General features: G+C 38.5%; 2 protein-coding genes and 1 long non-coding RNA gene across 6 annotated transcripts; 1 reads left to right on the forward strand and 2 right to left on the reverse strand.

Moving 5' to 3' along the window:
• Nucleotides 1-608: 608 nt before the first annotated feature.
• LOC103717732 (protein PIN-LIKES 7-like) lies at nt 609-6,132 on the forward strand. Of its 3 annotated transcripts, none has more exons than XM_088712940.2 (11): nt 609-625; nt 2,820-3,059; nt 3,150-3,229; nt 3,424-3,548; nt 3,681-3,802; nt 3,937-4,152; nt 4,445-4,564; nt 4,689-4,789; nt 4,942-4,994; nt 5,097-5,282; nt 5,591-6,132. In XM_088712940.2, exons 2-11 carry the CDS (start codon nt 2,925-2,927, stop codon nt 5,713-5,715), a joined length of 1,263 nt encoding a protein of 420 aa, XP_088569066.2. In that variant the 5' UTR covers nt 609-625; nt 2,820-2,924; the 3' UTR covers nt 5,716-6,132. The 3 variants fall into 3 exon arrangements, with proteins under 3 accessions (XP_088569066.2, XP_008804451.4, XP_089783780.1); XM_008806229.6 differs by lacking the exon at nt 609-625 and adding an exon at nt 1,388-1,684; XM_089927654.1 differs by lacking the exon at nt 609-625 and having other exon boundaries at nt 2,789-3,059.
• A 2,620-nt stretch (nt 6,133-8,752) lies between these two features.
• On the reverse strand, nt 8,753-11,074 carry LOC149751152 (uncharacterized). Its single transcript, XR_016398597.1, has 2 exons — nt 10,936-11,074; nt 8,753-8,950 (listed from the first exon to the last, which is right to left on the reverse strand). It is a non-coding gene; the product is annotated as an uncharacterized LOC149751152 (long non-coding RNA).
• A 965-nt stretch (nt 11,075-12,039) lies between these two features.
• On the reverse strand, nt 12,040-20,444 carry LOC103717756 (glutamate receptor 3.1-like). Of its 2 annotated transcripts, none has more exons than XM_008806262.6 (7): nt 20,121-20,444; nt 19,011-19,309; nt 17,561-18,909; nt 17,171-17,448; nt 16,603-16,634; nt 16,106-16,512; nt 12,040-12,757 (listed from the first exon to the last, which is right to left on the reverse strand). In XM_008806262.6, exons 2-7 carry the CDS (start codon nt 19,270-19,272, stop codon nt 12,335-12,337), a joined length of 2,751 nt encoding a protein of 916 aa, XP_008804484.4. In that variant the 5' UTR covers nt 19,273-19,309; nt 20,121-20,444; the 3' UTR covers nt 12,040-12,334. The 2 variants fall into 2 exon arrangements, with proteins under 2 accessions (XP_008804484.4, XP_008804475.4); XM_008806253.6 differs by having other exon boundaries at nt 12,100-12,757; nt 20,101-20,283.
• Between the last annotated feature and the right edge of the window lie 242 nt (nt 20,445-20,686).

Genomic DNA, 20,686 nt, shown 5'->3' on the forward strand with positions numbered 1-20,686 from the left:
TCATTATATAACTTATTAATTATTGTACATATTATATAATCACCGCATCAACCTATATATTAATAATATTATTAATACCACTGTTATTTTAGAAAATAATTAGATTTTATATCTATTATATTCTATGATATTTGTGTTATCTATTATATATTATATTTTAGGAATGAGTGAAGAAAAAGAGAAAAAACTGTACTCATGCTGCGGTGTGGTTTATATGCTAGTTATTTTTCTATAACCATGTCCAATTTTATCATAAGTTTATTTTTCGTCATGAAAGCTATGTTATTAACCGTCTAATGAAAAATTATATAAGAGATCACCAAAAAAAGAAATATATATAAAATTACGTTACATCACAAATGGCACATGATCCAAAATACAAGTCCTGTAAGGTGGGAGGAAGCAGCTACGCCTGAGTAACTCGGAGGCTAGGTGAATGAATCCAACATGAAAAGGACACGGTGACTTTACGGCATACCTTTGGGAATATAAAAAGCCAAGCAGCTGTTGGAAGGATTTTTTACAAAATAACATGCCACTGAGGGAAAGAGATTCAACGGTTCTTCTGGTCTATCGAGAGGGACACAACTTATCAATTCCAGACACCGAATCTACAAAAATTGCAGTATTTTTCATGTCCATCTCCAATTTTGTTGGACAAGGCTTAATTTCCTGCTCTTACATAAAAATTTTGATATAGCTGCTCGCGGAAGATACTATCTTTTGGATAGATGCAAATATTTTCCAAACCAAGCTTGATGTACTCAATCGAAGTTGAAATGCCTTAGCTTAGGTGTTGCTTTTCTTTGATATGACACCAGATATAAGAATCTTATGTGGTAGGTCATTGGCCTTTGCATAAAAGATTTTTTGCTTGTGTATCCAGGTAGATCATGGGGTGATATCCGGTGGATCCTGCAAAACACTATACCTTTTAACTCATGGACAGTAGATAAAGCATCATGGATCGCAATACACAATGATCCTAGCAATGATCCATGAGATATATAACAATATAGGAATATGGCAGCTCTAACATCAACTCGATTCATTTAATGTCTTGAGCCTATTTAATAACCATACATGCATATTAACAATTCTTTTATCGTGCAATGGAAATGGATTGGTGTAGTTTATAGAATTTGTTGCCATCTAATTGATTGGGACCAGGTTCCATCTTTTGCATAAAAATAGGGTTTATCTTTGTTTGCACAAAACCACCATCGGATCACCCATCACAAAGATCTTAAAGCACTTCTCCATCATACATCTATGTGCACGAATCTCCCACAAGGATACACTCCTGACTCACTATCTATTTATCTTTAAGAAATTTAAGAGAATAATTAAAGCCCATTAAAGGAGTTTCTATTTATGTTTTCCATCCATGGTAAAGGTTTGACTCAATCTCTCGTCTATCTTCTGGCTGGCGAATCTGTTGACTCGTGGAGAAAAGGCTGGCAGGCTGCTTGTGTCCGGAACCGGCGACGGTGAAACCTCTCCATATAAAACGCCGCGTATTCCTCCCGAACATATCTGTCCTCTCCCGCGCTTCTCCATCTTTGTCTCCTATTACATTTTTTTTCCTTCTCTCTCTCATCTAATCCTTCTCTTTTCCTCCTCCTCCTCCTCCTCCGCGTTTTCTTCGATATATATCTCCGTCGTTCTACGTACCAGCTTCGAGGTCAGTCTCTCTCTCTCTCTCTCTCTCTGCCTCTCTCTCTGGTTCTCTGGTGTTTGGATTCCTTGGAGTTACCAAAAGCCAATGCTATGGCTTCATGGATTCAGATTTTTTCTTTTTTAAGAATCTTTTGAGAAAGATTTTTTATTATTATTATTTTCAAAAAAGATTTCTTCTTCATTTCCATGTTCCTCAATTGTATTAAATTGTGGTTACCAACGATATGAACATGATTTCTATTTTTATGACGTTTTCATTTAAAGAACGCATCGATTACCTTCTCTTATGACCTCATGGATCTCTATCTCTTTCTTCTTCTTTTTTTTGTTTGGTTTTTTCTGTTGCAATTTTCTCCCCTGGAGCAGTGTGGGGCATATATTTGTAAAGGATGTTTTGCAGTCATGGATACCATTCTTGCATCTTTAGCAAGCCTATAGGAAGCGCTTTTTCTTGAATCTTGATTCCTAGCTTGGTGGAAGAATCACACCCAAGAAACGACCTCCCGCCCCAAGTTGTAGCCAAATCATGCTCTAGAAGGAACCCAGCTAAAGTAATTTAATTAACAGTTTAACTTTACCAGGACCCTATCATTTGCTGTTATGTAGACCAGTGATAAGAATAACATTCAATATTGATTACTAAGCTGGGCCAAACACAATCAATTTATATTGGTGTTTGGTCTCAAGTTGTTGCATGACAATTAAAAGTTCTACCAAACCTCTGTCAACAAATTTATACAGAAGTAAATCAGAGATTATCTTATGTTACTCTATGTAAATTAAAAAGATAGATAATATAGAAACTAGAATAGGTAGGTCATGCTAACAATGGGATTTCAGAGATTGCATTGCCACACCTCAGTTAATACATTGCTATCAGTTTGATCTCTGTGCATGCTGAAGGATATATTGGATATCATCTTGATTACTGCCTATTCCATTGGCTATTAGATTTGTTGTCTGAATTTCTAAACTATATTAACGATTAAGGTTATATTCAGCCATACATTGAGTATCCTTTACCTTAACAAGATCATGACAGCCTCTTTTTTTCCACGCCAAAGAAAAAGAAGTATGTTAAAGAGATATTGGCTGAGCAATTGTTGGAACTCAACGGAGACAATTAACCATTTTGACAGGATATCCTTGATCTTCTAGCAGTCAACTGCCATAAAGATTGAGCTAAGACTGAGCATACAACAGCATCATAGCATTTAGAGTACAAATCGCAGAGAAGGAAGAAGATGGGGTTCTTGTCTCTGTTTCTGCTGGCATCTGAACCAATCATTCAAGTCCTACTCATTGGCTCTCTTGGAGCATATCTTGCGAGTGGTTACAGCAATATATTGACAGCATCTGCCCGGAAAGACATGAACAGGGTTTGATTATTAACCGACACTGGCCTACTTTCTGTGAATCTTGATCGAATATTTTGCAATTTCAGCTCATCTGCTTCAATAATGCAACAGGTTGTGTTTGCTGTCTTCACACCAGCTCTCATGTTTGCTAGCCTAGCCAAGACTGTCACGCTCAAAGACATCATCTCTTGGTAGGTGTTTCATGCTCCCTAATCTGGAAGCTGTTGTTAGATAGAACATGCATGCAGCACATTTTTCTTGTCACAAACCCAAGTTCTCTAGGATTTTTAAGTCAAGAGTGTGCACTTCAGTATGCAATATGATCTAGAGAGTCATTTATCAGACATTTTATGAACTAATGCATAAATTTCTTTCTCCTCTTAAGGTGGTTCATGCCTATCAACATTGGGATCACATTCTTAGTTGGTGGGATCCTTGGATGGATAACTGTGAAGATCTTGAGACCACCACGCCATCTCGAGAACCTTGTCATCGCTACCTGCTCTGCTGGTAATTTTTTGTAACTAAGTTTTAAAATTTAGATCATTTTAGTTTCTCTTCCTATCTCCATCTCTCTATATATGTGGTTGTATGGTTCTAAGGTCTTTCCTTATAATCTGATCTCCCACTGTCACAACGTAGGAAACTTGGGCAATCTTCTTTTGATAATTGTCCCAGCAGTTTGTGACGAGGAAGGCAATCCATTTGGGCAGCACAGTATTTGCAGGTCCCGGGGGCTCTCCTATGTGTCTTTCTCCATGGCGGTAAAGTGATTTTTACTAAATATAATGGCTTGCAACAGTGATGCAGCACTAAACTTTATGACAATGTATGGAAAAAATTTAGAGCTTCATTTCCTTCTCCTAAGCTCTAGTAGTGTTGTTCTATATTTATGCAGCTTGGAGGATTCTACATATGGACATATACCTACAGTCTTATGAAGAAGGCCGGTGGCCTGTATCACAAGATCCAGATGACGAATCATGGGGTCCCAGAGATAGAGGGTAAGGATTCAAATGTGAGCTTTCCCAACGTAGAGGAGGGTGAAGGAGCTTCCAGTGATTCCTTGCTTCCACCAGCCAAATCAATGGAAGAAACAGCGGAAAACCAAATTGTAAGTCACACTCTTCAATGTCTTGGAAATTATGTCACTTGAGGTGTTCAAGTTCAGGTTTCCTTTAGAAGTTTAAATCATTTATATGTCCAGATTACAGTTTAAATCCATGCAATCGGTATATTTTAACTTTCCATGGCGCAAATATTACTGAAAATCAAAAGCTGAACCAGTAGAGGAAACAGTTGTGCACTAAGAGAAGGACCTCTAAATCCTGCAGAGAGAAAAAGGAGCTCCAGATTTAGGCAAAACAATTCTCTTTTTAAGCAGTTCAATTTATGTTGCCATGCAGGCAGCCCCTCTCTTATCCAGTGGAAACCTAAGTGGCAACAAGGTTAGCTTCTGGGAAAAGCTCAAAAAAACCATATACCAAATTGTTGAGGAGTTAATGGCGCCTCCAACTCTTGCAGCGGTATGTTCTCATAAACAACTCATTTTTCAGGTTTAGTCAGTAGCATAGGATAAGATAAATGGGTAAATCTATATATGCTAACTAAGCACACTGAATGGAATAACTAATTCTTTATTTGTCTCAGATTATAGGCTTCATCGTTGGTGCAATAACATGGTTGAAATCATTAATTATCGGAGAGCAGGCCCCTCTTCGTGTTATCCAAGATTCACTCGAAATATTAGGGTGAGAATTGCCTAGTGCTTCTTTGTATGCTTTAATGATATGCATTGTTAATTATTCTTAATCATCAGTTGATACAACCCTTTGTTGCTGTTTCTTTTTATATATATGTTATTTCATGAAGTTCATTCTTTTGGTTTATTTCTTTCATTCAGAAATGGCACAATACCTAGCATCACCCTTATTCTAGGTGGAAACTTGACACAAGGTAAACCTACATAACATAAACTATGTGATCTCAAGACTCACTAAATTCACTTTTTCTTGGCATACATTCTATAATATTTATTTCTTACATGTCTGAAAGCAGGGTTTGGCAAGTCACTCTTAAGGCATGTGGTTATTCTAGCAATTATCTGTGTGAGGTATGTGATCCTTCCCATCATCGGGATTGGGGTTGTCAAAGCAGCATACGAAGTTGGATTTCTGCCACATGATCCGTTGTACCGTTACGTGCTAATGATACAGTTTACTCTCCCACCTGCCATGAATATTGGTAAAATTTTCAAAATTCCTTCTTCTTCTTCTCCCTCTTTTGCCTGTTAAATTTGATTGTTTATCAAGAATGGACTGATCCAACAATGAAGCCAACCCCATAAAAAAAGAACAAGGGTTTGATAGGATAATTGTAACTACTGAGTCTAAACTGTCAATTGGCTAATAAAAAAAAAAGTCCTTAAAAGCTTGATTATTGGATGAAGATAGTTTTTCTTTTTATTCTAATGCAAAATTGGAGCAATATCTTAAGTCAGTAATTGGTATTAAGACCAGAACTCTTACTTCTGATGATAAAATTTATTGCAGGTACAATGGCTCAACTGTTTCATGTTGGTCAGCAGGAGTGCTCTGTTATCTTCCTATGGACTTACTTAGCTGCAGCTGTCTCACTTACAGTCTGGTCAACAGTCTTCATGTGGATCTTAGCTTAGACTAATCAATTATTACATTGATGACAACCTTTCCATGCCCTGAGGGTTCTTGGGTGGAAGAATAAATTCAAGAGCCTCATTCTTTCATCAATGCCTATAAACAAGTTTTCATTGTTTGCGGTAGGAAAAAGGAAGATCATTTTTGGCAACTTATAATGAACCGAGATTGTCCCTCATAACCTTCTGCTAGCAACCAAAGGTTATTCCAAGTATCGGGACCTAGATAATTATAGTACTGGCAGTCTCCCTCCTCTCTTAAAGAAAACAAAAGTTAAGCTTATGTTTGAAGCAATGGCTTTTTGAATTTAAACTAGGGATGCCTACAAGAAGTTTGTCATTCTTTTTTGTATATCAAACTCTCAATCGCATATTTATATTGCATTCTTAAATATTTTATATAATTCATGGTTCCTTCCCCATCTAGTCCTTTGAATTCTTTAATATATTTTGCTGAACATATGGGAGAAACGCTCACAAATATTTATCTATGATTTATTTTTTTCGACATGGCTGGAGTACATTATCTGTACGTGGGATTAAAGCAAGCTCAATTTTTGTTATAAGAATGGCACTAATAATCCCGATTTTACAAAGTAAGAGGATATTGGAAGCATACGCAGGATGTATGTAAATTTGCTAGTATATGTGTCCCAAAAAATATACGAAGATGAAGGTGCAAAAGTTGGGAAACAACAGAAATGCAGGTTCTGTTACAATAAGCGGAATTGTTGTAGATAACTTTAAATCACTGCTTATGTAGAATTGCAATTTGTAAGAGCACAAAGTTTATTTCCGTCTTTTTTTTAAAAAAAAAATGAATTGGTAGTTCATGGCGTAAGAGTAATCATACCATCTACATAATTATTCATGATGATGTTTAAGACAGTATAGGGAAGTTATTTCTCCTATACGTACTGATGATCACTCCTTTTGCCTCTCCAATAATAAACTTGATGAGGAGTTGCTTAAGGGTTTCCTTCATAGCCACAAGAAATGAGACATGAACCTTTCTCGTAGAGCTTATTTACTTATACAATGTGACAGAGCCCTAGAACGAAATTTTATAAATATGACTTGTTGGTAGACCACCTGAAGCTTCCAAACCTAAAGCATATGGTTTCTAACATATTGCAGCATCTGTGACAGCCGTTTGATTTCATTAATGAAGTTGAAACATCTTGAGAGGACTGTCTGGGGGACCCTTAAATCAGCATGGAACCTATAAACATGGTTCACTTTGCTAACGCATATCGAACCAAAAAAAAGCGTAGTTTTAACCTATCTCCATATATTCATGGTGTTTATTATTCTCAAAAAATATCAATGGTGCTGATACTTGGCATGTCGGCGGACCATAAACCTTAGAGAAAAGGTGAATGGAACGGCATTGAATAACGACATGTACAGTATCAGCCATGCTAACTGCTTTGCCAAGAAGGAGTCAAACCCTGAGATGGTGTAAGTGGACTCCAACCTGGTGTGGAGTTGAAACACCGACAGCTCCTAAGACAGCAAATTTCTGGCATGTATGAGATGTTTGATTGCTGTCTATCACCTCGTTTCTGCTAAAAAATATGTTGCTATCAACCATTTATAAGCCCTGTGGTTCTGACAAGCTAATTGCAAAAAAATTTGAAGGTTTTAACGAGTATGAAACAATGCATCCAATCCCCTGTTGAATTTAAATTCTTATAGTCCAGCATATGATGTCCAATGCTAGCACACCATCACAAGCGGTTAAACGCCTAATTAACTTGTACCAAAAATGGTAGGATGACTGCCTGTACAAATTCTAAAATACTTTGAGCTACATTTTCATTTCATCTCATACCTCTTATATCATTCCATAAATAACAATTAAAAGTAATAAATTATTTAATATAAAAATAATATAATTTAAGCTTGATAGATCGAAAAATGAGCTAAGTCCTACTTGCATGCACCCAAGTGCCGAATAATTACTTTTTCTAAAGTGAGACTTCATACGTTTGATTTGTCAAGAAAGTGAATGCTGGAGAATTATAGTTTGAAATTTCTTACCATGAGAACTGGCTGGAAGTAATATAATGCAGTCAATCTAATTTCACTAATATGCTTGAGATATGAGGTGGAGTCGTCTATGGATCACGTGCTATTCCAGTGTGATCAAGCCGTGCGAATGTGGAGACCGCCAGAAGCTCTATATCAGTCTAGCTCCTTTATCCAGGCGCTTAAGAGGTGGTCTGATATGCCTCAGACCCGATATGTGATTATCAAGACAACTTATGTTGCCTATCATATTTGGCTGGTCATGAACGTTTGAATATTCGAAGAGAGCAACTCCACACCTAGACTTGTCATAGAGAGGGCCCAAGTGAGGGCCCAAGTGCAAACTACAAAAATCACTCATACGGGTACATCAAGCAAACCACTGACAACTCAAAACACCTAGAACTCTACCTCTACTCATGTAGCGTCTCAGACGGTGTACATCACCTAAGAGCTCCTATCCTTAAGCTTCTTCAAGGTCAACTTTGATGGATGTGTTTTGGATGGCGGCAGAAAGGGTGGTGCGAATTTCGTGATCAAAAATCCGAATTCTAGAGTGGTGGCAGCCAGAGAAAGTCTGATCTTCGACATCTCAGTTCCCAAAGCAAAGCTGAGGGCAGCTTGAGCAGATGTGTCATGCTCGGCATATATTGTGGGCCAATGCCATCATGCTCGAAGATGACTCGGCTACAATGATCAACTGGATCCAAGAGTATCCTGGCATAGTTGGGGGACACCACCCCTACTCCGAAGCATCTGGGGCATGATGATTGGTGACGTTATCTTCAAGGCAGAGCATGTCTTTATGAAGGCCAACGGAGCTGCGAACTGGGTGGCCTCCTTTGTGACGAATCACTCTAAGGGATTCTTTGGATTAGTAAGAAGGAGTTGCCTCAGGCGCTCCATGGCTTGTTGTATTTTGATCTTTTTGGATGTATTCATACTAGATTGATGTGAGTAGTCCGATGTAGCAAAAAAAAAAAAAAAAAGCCATCCAAACACAAGTATCACAAGCAACTACCCATGATAATAAACTAATGATCAACTCAGAATCTATTGGTGCCTCATCAGGTATTGGTGGTTGCATATCAGATGGGGTGCCCCTCACTAACACCCACTCATCATTATTGATTATCCTGTTTTTGCAGCAATTGGCCAACATTAAATCAATGGGCCATCCAATAACTACAGCCTCTAGGCATAATACCTGCATCAAAATATAATCAGTCATGGTCTACCAAATCTTTCAATACATATGCATAGGGAATGATAAATAATATACTACTATGGCTTTGTGCACCAACAGAAACTAAATCATGGCTTCGCAAAAAAAATTCTTCTCTTTAGTACTCCAAGGACAAGTTTTGTTTAGATAAATTTGGTGTAGATTATTTACAGAATAATTTCTACATACATATCGATCTCTTTAGAGCTACTAGATTCATGGATTACTAAAGAAAACACTGCTGTTGCACTATTGGAAATTATCCATGAAGTTAACAAATAATCACTAATTTTTGCAATTGTCACAAGTGAAACGCCCTTGATCATCCATATGACAGACATCAATATGTGTTGATATTTTTTCTTATTTGTTTTTTCGCTTCTGTTCTTTGGTTTTTGTGGCCAGAATCTTGACAAAAGCTTTTTGCTGTTTCTGTTACTGTTGCTTAATCTTTCCCATCATGCCAAGTACCACAATTTCTAGAATTCTAATAACTTTGTCACCTAAATACGCAGAATTTCTCGTAAATTGCTGTTTCCGTAAAACCTCACCCGTGTGAAGTGTGTGGTAGAAAGACTTTTCTTTATCAAAATATAATTAATTCTCATAGCAGGTTTTGTTATCCATATCTAGTTGGAAAACAGAAACCTGTAATCAACAGGTTAGGTGTGATCCCTCAATCTTCTCCATTTCAACATGACTAATCTATAGACAAGTTTTGTGTTATGTTCTTCTTTTCATTTCTTTTTTGAAAAAAATATAATGTTCTGTGTTATGTTGTTCTTTTCATTTCTTTTTTGAAAAAATATTGTTCTATTATATACTTGGACTTAGTTACATAAGGATTGATAATGACACATTGATCATTCTAACTTTAAAAAACTTTAATCACATTTGCATAATAACTAACAGCCACGTCTTAAAGACTTAAACTAGTAACATTTTTGAGCTGCTATGATATGTTCAAAAACCACATTCCCAAAAAATTGTCTATAGTTAATTCAGTGGGAACTGACCTTATATGGAGAGGCTTGGTTTAAAATAAGGTTCTTATCTTAACGTAAACTATTACCATCAGGCGTCAATTATAAGTTTGCTATGTTAGGCATATGTATTTGTAGTTATTTTTGACTTACCTGTTATAATTCAGCATAGGAATTCTGAGTATAAATATATGACTACAATTTTTATGAGTAATTAAAAAGTTTTTACCAGAATTTGGATACGGTTTGGGTTTAAATTTTCATTAAAAATCAAATTCAGGTCTAATACAAATATATCTTAAGATGTTTGGAGTTACTAAATACTGGCTGAATATGATTTGGGGCATAATATCCATCATTTACAGTATTATGTCTCACTGAGCTAAGTTTCTATTCTTCTATATTAGAATTATTTGTTACCCTCCAACCCTGATATCTTACCTTTCTGTTCTTTCTTTTGCCCAACAAATGCGAAGGTGTATTTTGATGGTAGATGAATTCATATTTATCAGAACACAGCCAATGGCTGGAGCCTGAAAAACGAGTTTTTCCCCCAATTGATCTCAAGATCAATATCTATTTTCTTCAGTTCATCTAGGCAACCATGTGGCCCTTCATTAATTTTCTTCAATTATACGAGAACATTCATGTAACCATGAACACAATTCATCAATGCAGCATCACATATAATTCCAAAAAAAATGGAAAGAAGTAAGAAATCGAGTAAAAGCTGGAATTCCGTCTCTTTTTTTGCCTGTTTAAATTTTTTTTTGACGTACATATACGCAAAATGCCTGGAAAAACCCTTTTTTTAAGGGAAGAAAACTATTTTTTTATCCCGGAAACCCTAGAAATCGATTAAAGAGAGCGAGAACACGTATACTCCTAAAGATCCATCTAAATCTGGGCATTCATTACCAAGAATATCACAAATCCGAGAATCAACATCAAAGAAATTAGAGATCTTTAAAGAGAGAAAAAAACCTTAATTGTTTTTAGGGTTCTTAGCCGTTATCTCTGAGGGATTTTTGAGAGGAGATTTGAGGACCGTGACGAAGGGGAAGGCGCTGACGAGCAACCACAGGGCACGGGAGAGCAGGGAGAAGACGCCAGCGAGTAGGAGACATCGGATCAGAAGAGATTGAGAGACGAGCGCAGATAGTGAGCTTTTTTCCCCTCTTGTGGCGATGAGATGATCAAGAGCCTTCGAGCGGGAACGGCCGGGGTTGTATCTTTCGCGCAAAAGAAGAATTCACCTTCCTTCGCACGATTCACCGTTGGATCTCGCAATTGTCGCTTCCAGATTTGTGCACGGCGCAATCCAATGGTCGACATTGCGAAAGAGGATCAGAAAACGGGAGCGCGCGCTACCGGCGGACTTCAGCCGAACTGGGTTTGGGGGACCACTTCGCGCATCCAAATAACCGAACTGCCACCCGGTTGGGTGCCACCGAAAATGCCCTAAATCTCCAAGTTGATACCTGTCTGAAGTTTACCTAAGCCTAAGCTGGATTCATTTTGCACCAAGAAAATTTTTTAAAGTGAACACAAGTTGCTTTCAAAGGACTTGCTCAACCCATTACTCTGTGGGGTCATGAAAGCATTAGCTGAAATCAGTGGATACTGGATAGGGATGTAATATCATCTTTGTGATCTAGCAGACATATTCTTTTTCTGCACTTTACTCTCTAGTTTTCAGATCGCGCACCCACCACACCTACCAACATGCTTGAATTTTGAATTTTAACCAGGCATGGTGCAACAAACATAGAATTGAAACAAGGAAACAATTCTTATACGTAAGTCAAGCATATTTAGCTTACAATAGTGCTTCTCCTACCCATCCAGTGGCCTGAGACCAGAGAGTTGGTGGACAAGAGCCTGCTGATATCAGCTTAATACTTGCCTGCTGCCATAGTTGATCTCGTATAGGAGTACTTCGAAGAAGAGGGAGCAGTTGAAGCTTACCAGCATACACGTTGTTCGATGTATATAGATGAACTTGAAACCTCAGAAGCATGATAACATAATAAAGTGCTCCGACTTAAGACAGCAACATTTATATGCAACAAAATACAGAGACTATCATGATTCTAGAGGAATTTTCTAATTGAAAACTATATGTGGCAGCCATCATTAGTGTACAGGTTTTCAATCGAAAATTTGTATCGGGACTGATATATTGATTAATCATTTATAGTATCCGTGTTACAACAGAACTACTGCCGGTTATTCTCCTTTAGCTAGTGCTTACTTTCCAAAGATCGGTTATTCTCCTTTAGCTAGAGCTTACTTTCCAAAGAAACTCTGTACTACACAATTGTGATCACAGAGTAGCGGTTGTACCATTGAAGATTATATATCAAGGGCTAACATGCTGAGACTAGCTTTCAATGTCAGCAGTTCCATTGTCTGTCGTCTTCTGCATCTGCCGCCGCTTGGACCTATTCTTCACGTCTTCTTCCTTATCATCAACAAAAGATAGAAACCTATGGAGACTACGGCCTGATCTTGAGTTTCCTTGACTTGAGGGCTCTGCTTCACCTTCGGATGCATGCTGGAGATATTGGCGTAGCATAAGCATGAAGAATATGAAGAGAGCAAGAAAGCATGCCACTCCACATATGAGAAACAAGCCCCAGAAGCTGTTCAGATGGAGCCGATCAGAGTCAAGCTCATCAGTTGCAGTACTGCATGTCCCTGTTGTTAGCCACTTGTCATGGATCCTTTGGAGATCCCCATTCTCGGACAGCGAAAGAATGGCAGTTGACAGATCCACAGCTAAAGGGGAGTCCCTTGGGAATATCTGAAATAGAGTAATTAGCATGTCAGGAAAGAGTTAGGACAAATTGTTGCATCATGTGACTCAAGAAGCAGCAGACTTTGAGAAATAAACTATGAAGAGGTCTGATGGCATAAGGGGATAGAAATAAACATACTCTTCTGAGTTAGGGAAAGAATCTAAATTACAAGATGACCTATCTTCATTTCATAATACAGATAAACCTTGTAAAGTTCAGAAACTATTCTAGAAGAATGAAATTTATGCAGATGCAAGAATGCTAACCCAATAAGCCGAACTATTGTTATATTTTTACATATCCAGTGAGTTTGAAATGCTTATTTTCTTTCTTCCTTGCGAACAGGTGAGGCACCCAAAAAGAAGAAAAAGAAGATGTGTCTCCCGCGAAATGTTCAAGAGTTGAGGCACCATCAACTCACTCACAATACACCATGGGACACAGCGGGTTTTGAACATGTGCAAGCTTTGGCAATGTTTCTAGGTACTCTGGTGAGATATTTTTCTGGTAAGATTTAGCTGGTATGAATGCTTTGTTGTTTGTATGGATGTTACATGCTGCTTTTGTTTTTGTGTAGTATCGGGTTTCAGGTTGGATCTCTATGTTTTTATGTTATGGGGGACCTGGGTGGCTTTTGCTGTTGGTTGGGTAGCGCATGAGGTTGGTTGTTAGCTTCATTGGCCAAGGGCCCACCTTTGTGCTTGTTTCAGGAATATCTGAATCCTTGTAGAAGATTTCCCTGCTAATGTTCTTTGGGTGTCTGTTTCAACCCCTTCCTGGTACGCATTTCATTATTTAAACAAAATGCAAAGTGGGTTTGCACCACTTTATGCTCGTCTTTTCATGAAAAATAAGGAAAAGGAAAGAAATTCACCTAGACACCTACTATAAACAGTAGCATAGGATTGTAAAACTAAGATGGCAGTTAGCACCAAGAGCTAGTATGGAAATGATCAGTTGCTTCCTGATTAGTAACTGTCTCAGATTTTCCAAATGATAAGGTACACATGTACCATCATCTTCATTGGGGGGAAATTCAGAACACAGCTTCAAAAGAAAATTCTTTGGTGCACAACATCAGTAATTATATCTCCTTGTATATTAATGCATCTTTAGTAGAGAATTGATGTACATACCAATAAGAAGTTGCTTTTGATTTCTTTTCAATCTTATCAAAATTTTCTGTTATCAGTTTTCCTCATACAACTCGCAATCTTAAGATGGAGATTTTTCTACTTCGCATGCATAGGCAGGGTGGGGTGGGTTAATTGTTGGGGGCCTGGCTGCCAAACTTTGTTCCATCAGTTCAAACTTGGGTTTACGAATTCCACTTCATCATTATTTGCTACCTGACATTGTAACTAACTTTCTGAAATCCAAAGTGCACAATCTTGGTACCGAGTACCGTATCAGTACCTTACTGGTTCAGTATGGTACAGTCGGTACAGTATGGTACGCACTCCATCTTGAAATAGCCTCCAAGGCTCCAACCATTTTTTTTTATCACTTTTTATCTCAATATGTCTCTGTATGGATTGGTACATAAGTCAGTACACCTCAGTATGCCTTGGTATAGGGCGGTATGGACCAGTACAAGATGGTACAAGATATGTACCGACCCAAACTTGAGTTTCACAGGTTCCCATCCGATATAGTATGGTACACCCCGTACTAGGCAATATGGAGCTGTATGGCAAACTATGCTGAAACCCATCAATCCATGATCACCAGTCACATCTAAATTCTCCTCCTTCTGCTCCTTTTGAACCCTTTAAACTAGGTCTTGGTGCCATACCTAGTGGGCCAAACTTATAATTGATGGTTCAATATTTGGATTTTCCATTAGTATTGCAGTCTCTTCATGTTCTGCACTAAGATTTGGCTCCTCGTCTTCCCACAAGTCCACCTCAACATGCAGGTCTTCATCTGTTTTTTCATTCCCTTCTCAAGGAAGTTCTGCATCTCATTATATCCCAACACCTAGATATACAATGCACAGCCTTTCTAGTATCTGAAAAATGAATATCTAAGCCTCACTATCATGCAGACTGCAAGAACTATTTCACGACATTAACGTCAGTGATTTAAAAGATGAACCTACATGTTATATCTCAACTATATGGAAGGACAAAGTCTCATCTCTAGATCTCTTTAAGTTACATCTGGAGTATTCTTTTATGACTCAAAGTTTGAAATCCTTCTTTAAAAAATTTTCACTGTGACATAAGATTAGCAGTCATCCACCGACTGACACTCTTAAGTCCTGCAAACAATATAGTTCCATGTCTCCTTTAATATCACTATAAATTTATGAAAAGGATAAGGTACTGCCAATCTTAGTACCAAACCATGATGTAAGTACAAAATAATGGGAGATACACCTGTCAGATTTCCCTCATCCAACTTAATAAAGAAGGCCTATTAACCATTTTCTCCAAAGCCTCTCATCTGGTCCTAAATTGACTGAATAGTAGATGGTCCATGGAGTTGGAGAAATGGTGCTCTACAAAATTTAGAAACTATAAGGATCTAGGAAGTGTTTGTATCAAATGATACAGATTTAAAACACCATTAAGATTATGTAATTTTAGTTTTTATAAGGGAATATAGCTATACTATATGATTTACAAAACTATAATAATGTTTGTAGTTGAATGCAGGAGAGCAATCATAGAATATGTTAGTAACAGTAGCTGTTTGAAACAAAGGGGTTTGGGTGTTTAGCAAAATTAGCGAGTGGGAGAACAGGAGCAAGAGTCCACTGCAAACAGAGACGCAACCATAGAAGATAAGCAGCTGGTAAGTTCTATGAAAATTTTTTACAGATTTCTTCCAAAGAACCCTTCTACTCTTTCTTTGAGCTTCACTTTCATCTTGCCCATAAAGAACACACCATCTTTTTTTTTTTTGAAGTATTAACAGGATAAATATAATCGAACAATGTCATTTTGTTTTCTTTTATTTTATTTTTTTTTCAAAATATCAAGTAGAGTGAAATTTGGCTACGACCTGACAGGTTGGGATAAGGGACAGTTAACAAACCTAGTGGCCTGCCATAATATTAACATGGCATAGATTTACTTTTTGTCAGGAATGTATAGCATAATGAATATTCAGAGTAATATTAGGTAGGAAATCCCTGAGAAGATTTTGTTTAAAGAACCTTATAGTACTCATCTATTCAATGTAATAGGGCAAAGAAAAGTAGTCAACTTTCCTACTTTGAGGAGGAAAAAGAAATCTCCGTCTTTTCCTATTTTCACCTTGATGGCATACATATTCTGAATTTGGTGCAAGAATTGAAAAGATAGAGAAGCAGTGATTTGAACCTTTAAGATACATAAGATACTTACAAATCCCCAGCCGCTTTTGGTAAATTCTGAGCCAATAATGGAAAATTTGCAATTTGCTTCTAGAAACATTTCAATATAGGGGCGCTCATCGACCACAGCAGCAACACCTCCATTGTCAGGTCCCAGTTCAAGGGCTCTAGCATACTCTTCTGGAGAACCGAGGGCTTTGAGTCTGGATCTTGAAATGTTGAGCTCCTCGACCATATAATTTTCTGCAAATGAACCCACTTGAAACCCAATAGGCTCATTAGTAGTTCTTAAGCTATCAATCCCCCTTATAGGAGACGAGAGTTGTTGCACCGTGAGGATTGAAGTCAGGCTCGCTGTGTAGCTTGATTGAATAATCAAAACCACAAAAAGCCATATTATTAGCACTGCACGCCCCAGAGTACTCACGGTATTCTCTCCTGCATGAAAAAGAATTATGGACTAACATGAATCAGATGGTAGAACTTCTTCATTTGGATGGAATAGAATTCCTAAGCAATCTAACTTACTGTGAGCAAAAAACAAAGTTGAAAAGCTGAACCTGCAACGAAAAACACAATATAAAATTATAATCAAATACAGACTGAGTAGTTCAATAAATATTAATAAGAAAGGCTGCATGTGTATAATCAACATGCTTTTTGATAAGTTAAACTCATATCCTACTACATGTTCTGACCCATGGAGAATGTGGACATATTAATAGCAGCAGCCTGAACATGTTATACCGCAATCTCCCAATTCCTTGATAAATTGGAAGATTTAGCTGGATGTTGTCTTTAAAACTAATTATCATATAATAAAATAGCATTAGCAAGTTTTGCGCCATATATTGGAATAATAACAAAAAAGTAAACATGCATGTTCTAGACAGATTAATTTATATGGTGGATAAATAGGCAAATTACATGTTACGTCCATGTAAAATTAAGTATCTAATGCTAAAAGGTAGAGATATGCTGATTATCAAAATGCCAGTGAGCAGGTTGGTCCATATGGTGGCAACTGACATAACAACACAAGAGCAGATGTTAGTGGTGTATATATATAGGTGTGCTCATTTTCCTGCGAACATACCAAAAGACAGTAGCTAGTTGTTTCCTTGGTGGACCACGGAATTCATCATTGATCCTGTGCTCAAGAATCCAAACAACTGCTCCTACAACAAGAAAGAACAACCCTGTGACACACCACATCTCCACGGTAAATGGTTGCAGGAAGGCCCAAGCATTTGAGTGATGTCTCTTAACAGGGGCCAGCACAACAAGCCCAGACTCAATATATGGCTGCGTGTAATCAACAATCTTGGTTCTATTTGTAACAATGGCAATGTCACCTACAGCAGCATCAAAGACCTAGAAAGACAAAAACCACAGAATCAGTAAAATCAACCAAGTCCATTTTTTGAATTTGCAAAGTGGCCTATATTGGCATGGTTTCACAGGAACAGTTATTTATGGGACCTACATTTGAGGCAACCATGTTTGCTAGCCCAGCATAACTAGGGTTCTCACGGCCATTCCCAAAAGGTATGAGCTTATATGGAACAGCATATGGCAGCAAGCTGACAGCAGCAGTAAACACATCAATGCAGTAGCCTTTCACTGTGCCTGTAACTGGATCTTTTGAGACAAATTGTTTATAGCTTACTCTGTTAGGAACACCAATTCTCAATTCTTTTCCACTGTTGGGGAAAACCCATCCACGAGGTTTTGTAGTCGTTTCCCCAGGCCATATAACACTGTAGAGTTGTTGATTTGCAGCAGAATGATTAGGTGGCTTTGAGTAGAGTGTTTCAGGAGGCACAACTGACAAGCCAGAATAATTTGACCAATAACCGACTGTCCGCATTCCAGTTCCTACTACATTAATGATATCATAAGCAGGATGAATGAGGTTCCCATCAGAATCAAACTGCACTTGACCAGTTATCCCTGTGAAATTTGTTTTTCGTATCTCATCCAGCAGAAGCTTCCCTCCATCGAACACACTCATTGCCTCAAGGTGTAGAGCCCCTCCCTTTACATCATGCAACCTCGAATCATTTGAAAATGAAATCCTTCCACCATCATTGAAAAATGCATCTATAGCCCGAGCTATCATCCATACAGTATCATAAGCATATAGACCATAAGAATTGAGTTGAAAGTTTCCACTGTTCTCTTTCTTGGTTAACATCCTCCACTTAGAGACTAAGGCACTCTTCCTTTTCGAATCTGGTGTGTGCTGCCGCAGTGTAAGAACTCCTTGCATTGTGCTCATGGTTTCAGGAGCAAGAGGTGCAAAAGAATCTAATCGAGAAGCAAGCCAATCTGTCGCTATCCAAACATATCCATTTCCCATCATTTCAAGAAAATGAGCCACATAGAGAACTTCAAGACCAGTGGTTGGATTCGCATGTAGAACGATAACATGAGACTCCATCAAAGCAACCTTGACCAATAATTCAGTGATGTCGCTCCTGGTGGCTTCAGGTGGCAGTGCAGCTTTATAGGAGATTCTGCAACGCCTCTCTGCAAGTTCATCACCCAAGGCAGCTATTCCATTTCTACCATAATCATCATCAAAGAACACAGCAATCACCTGTTTCCACTGGTAATATTCGAGCATTTCGGCTATAGCAGCCATCTGGAATGCATCGCTTTGGGTGGTCCGAACAAAGAAGGGAAACTGAAGGGAAGAAAGTGAAGGGTCAGTAGCAGCAAAGGATAGCATTGGAACTTGGAGCTCATTGCCAACATGACAAAGGATATGAGCAATTGTAGAACATTGCGGGCCAACAATCGCAATAATATCAACCTCCATAAATTGTAGAGCTGCAGCAGACAATTGTGTGCATAATCAAAACATTGGGCAATTTCATGAATAGAATGGTTACTTGAAAAACAGATGGAAGGTTACAGGAGGTGAGGGGTACCCTCAACGATGCCAAGGAAGCCATTGCAATTGGAATCTTGCATTGTGATAGCCAACTTCGTGCCCTGAAGAACACTTGAATCGGCATTAACATCATCCATTGCTGCATTGATGGCGACCTTTGCCGCTCTCCCAATGGTGGAGTTGAACGTGAAAACAGCTCCGATGTTTACAACAGCAGGCCTTGAGGAGACATTCCTACTGGCTTCACCTGAGATAAAACCTAAATAGAGAGCCAGCAAGGGAAGCAAAGCCAATTTCATGGTGATCCTTGCACGAGAGGAGCCCCAGTTATTCCCTCTGTTTCAAAAGTAGAACATAGCCCACCAGACAAAGAAATAAGGGGAAAAGCTCAATATTCCGGAACCATAGGCACATGTCCAACCAATTAAATTGAGAACCAGAAAACCAACATAAAAACAACCAACCGAGGGATGAAAATATATAAAACAAAAAAATTGAAACAAAAAATCGATCTTTTAACAATGGAATGGTACGCCGTACCAGCCCGGAACAGGACGGAACGTTCCGTATTATACGGATTTGATATGGATAGTGTACCGACACTCGTATGCAAAAAAAAAAAAAAAAAAAAAAAAGGTACCTATACTCAGAAGCAAATCCCACAAAATCTATCAAAGATTTGCTGTAAACTAATACCCCAAACAATTCATAAAAAAAGATGAAATTGAAAACCCAAAAGTCAGACAAGGAAACATGACATATCATCAGTTTCCCAGGGTAAATTAACAAAACAAAAACAAAAAAACTCGAATGCCTACATTTGAAAAGAATACAGAAATCATGGAAATGATGTTTTAGGCTTTAAAGCTTAAAAAAAGAAACATTTTTTCCCTTTTCAAAACTCGCCTGTCAAAAACAGGTGATTTTTGGGCAAAAGAGGGCACACCCTGCCCCAAAGATAGAGAAATCTTTGAGGATTTGAGCTCAAAAAACACTTCCAATCAGCAGAAAGATGGACCTTCCCAAACGAACCAGAGGGCATCGTCATGTGCCCCAGATACTATACATGAGTTGGGAAATCTTGATGAGAAGATAAGAGAAACCAAATCCAGCGGAGAAAAGCTTACAGGAAGAGCATTGCCCTCACTTGTTGGTTAGTGGAATGGAGAGGCTCCAAAATGGGTGGCTTTGGGTCTGCAATGACACAACGTTTGCACCTCTTATCCAGGCCGAACGCCGAAGTGGGAAAAAAAAGGAGCGCGCTGGCGTTGCTGGCGAGGAGGAAATTGGTGGGAAAAGCGGCTGGTCGCGTCTCCTTAGGGCTTGGATCGTGCTACGGGGGGGAACAGGCGGAGGGTGTCCCACCACTTACCTGCCACGTCAGTAGATACCCGGTGGGCCCTTCGTTTACTGCAATTGGTCAAGCAAGTTGTGTCACGTGGTATGTAAGAAACGGAAAGATTGATGGGCTGAAGGAAGGAATGTTAGGTCCCGGAGCCGCCTTTTGATGGCCGTCCCCAAAGCTGCTTGGCCGGGAGTTTTTGCCGGCGAGCACTGGATGCAAAGGCTAAAGAGTTCATTGCGGAGTGGGGCCCCACTTTGTGCGTCTGCTTTAGTTATTCTCGCCTGCTTTGGGTATGTTTAGATATTTTTATCTGGATTCTGGATTTGCTGAGCTGCAACGCAATGCAGCAAATGAGACAAACGTATAGG

Source organism: Phoenix dactylifera, chromosome 16 (assembly GCF_051530095.1).
Source record: "Phoenix dactylifera cultivar Ajwa chromosome 16, Ajwa_hap1_PhDact_Kaust_v1.1, whole genome shotgun sequence".
NCBI classification, from domain to species: Eukaryota; Viridiplantae; Streptophyta; class Magnoliopsida; order Arecales; family Arecaceae; genus Phoenix; species Phoenix dactylifera.

Bases quoted from the DNA above. Each gene is read 5' to 3' on its own strand.
- LOC103717732 (XM_088712940.2), top strand. From the start codon at position 2,925: ATGGGGTTCTTGTCTCTGTTTCTGCTGGCATCTGAACCAATCATTCAA. The intron at 3,549-3,680 runs GTAATTTTTTGT...GTCACAACGTAG, and splicing joins CATCGCTACCTGCTCTGCTG to GAAACTTGGGCAATCTTCTT. The intron at 4,995-5,096 runs GTAAACCTACAT...GTCTGAAAGCAG, and splicing joins AGGTGGAAACTTGACACAAG to GGTTTGGCAAGTCACTCTTA.
- LOC103717756 (XM_008806253.6), bottom strand. The intron at 18,910-19,010 runs GTACCCCTCACC...TGTCTGCTGCAG, and splicing joins CTTCCTTGGCATCGTTGAGG to CTCTACAATTTATGGAGGTT. The intron at 16,635-17,170 runs GTATGTTCGCAG...TTTTCGTTGCAG, and splicing joins CAACTAGCTACTGTCTTTTG to GTTCAGCTTTTCAACTTTGT.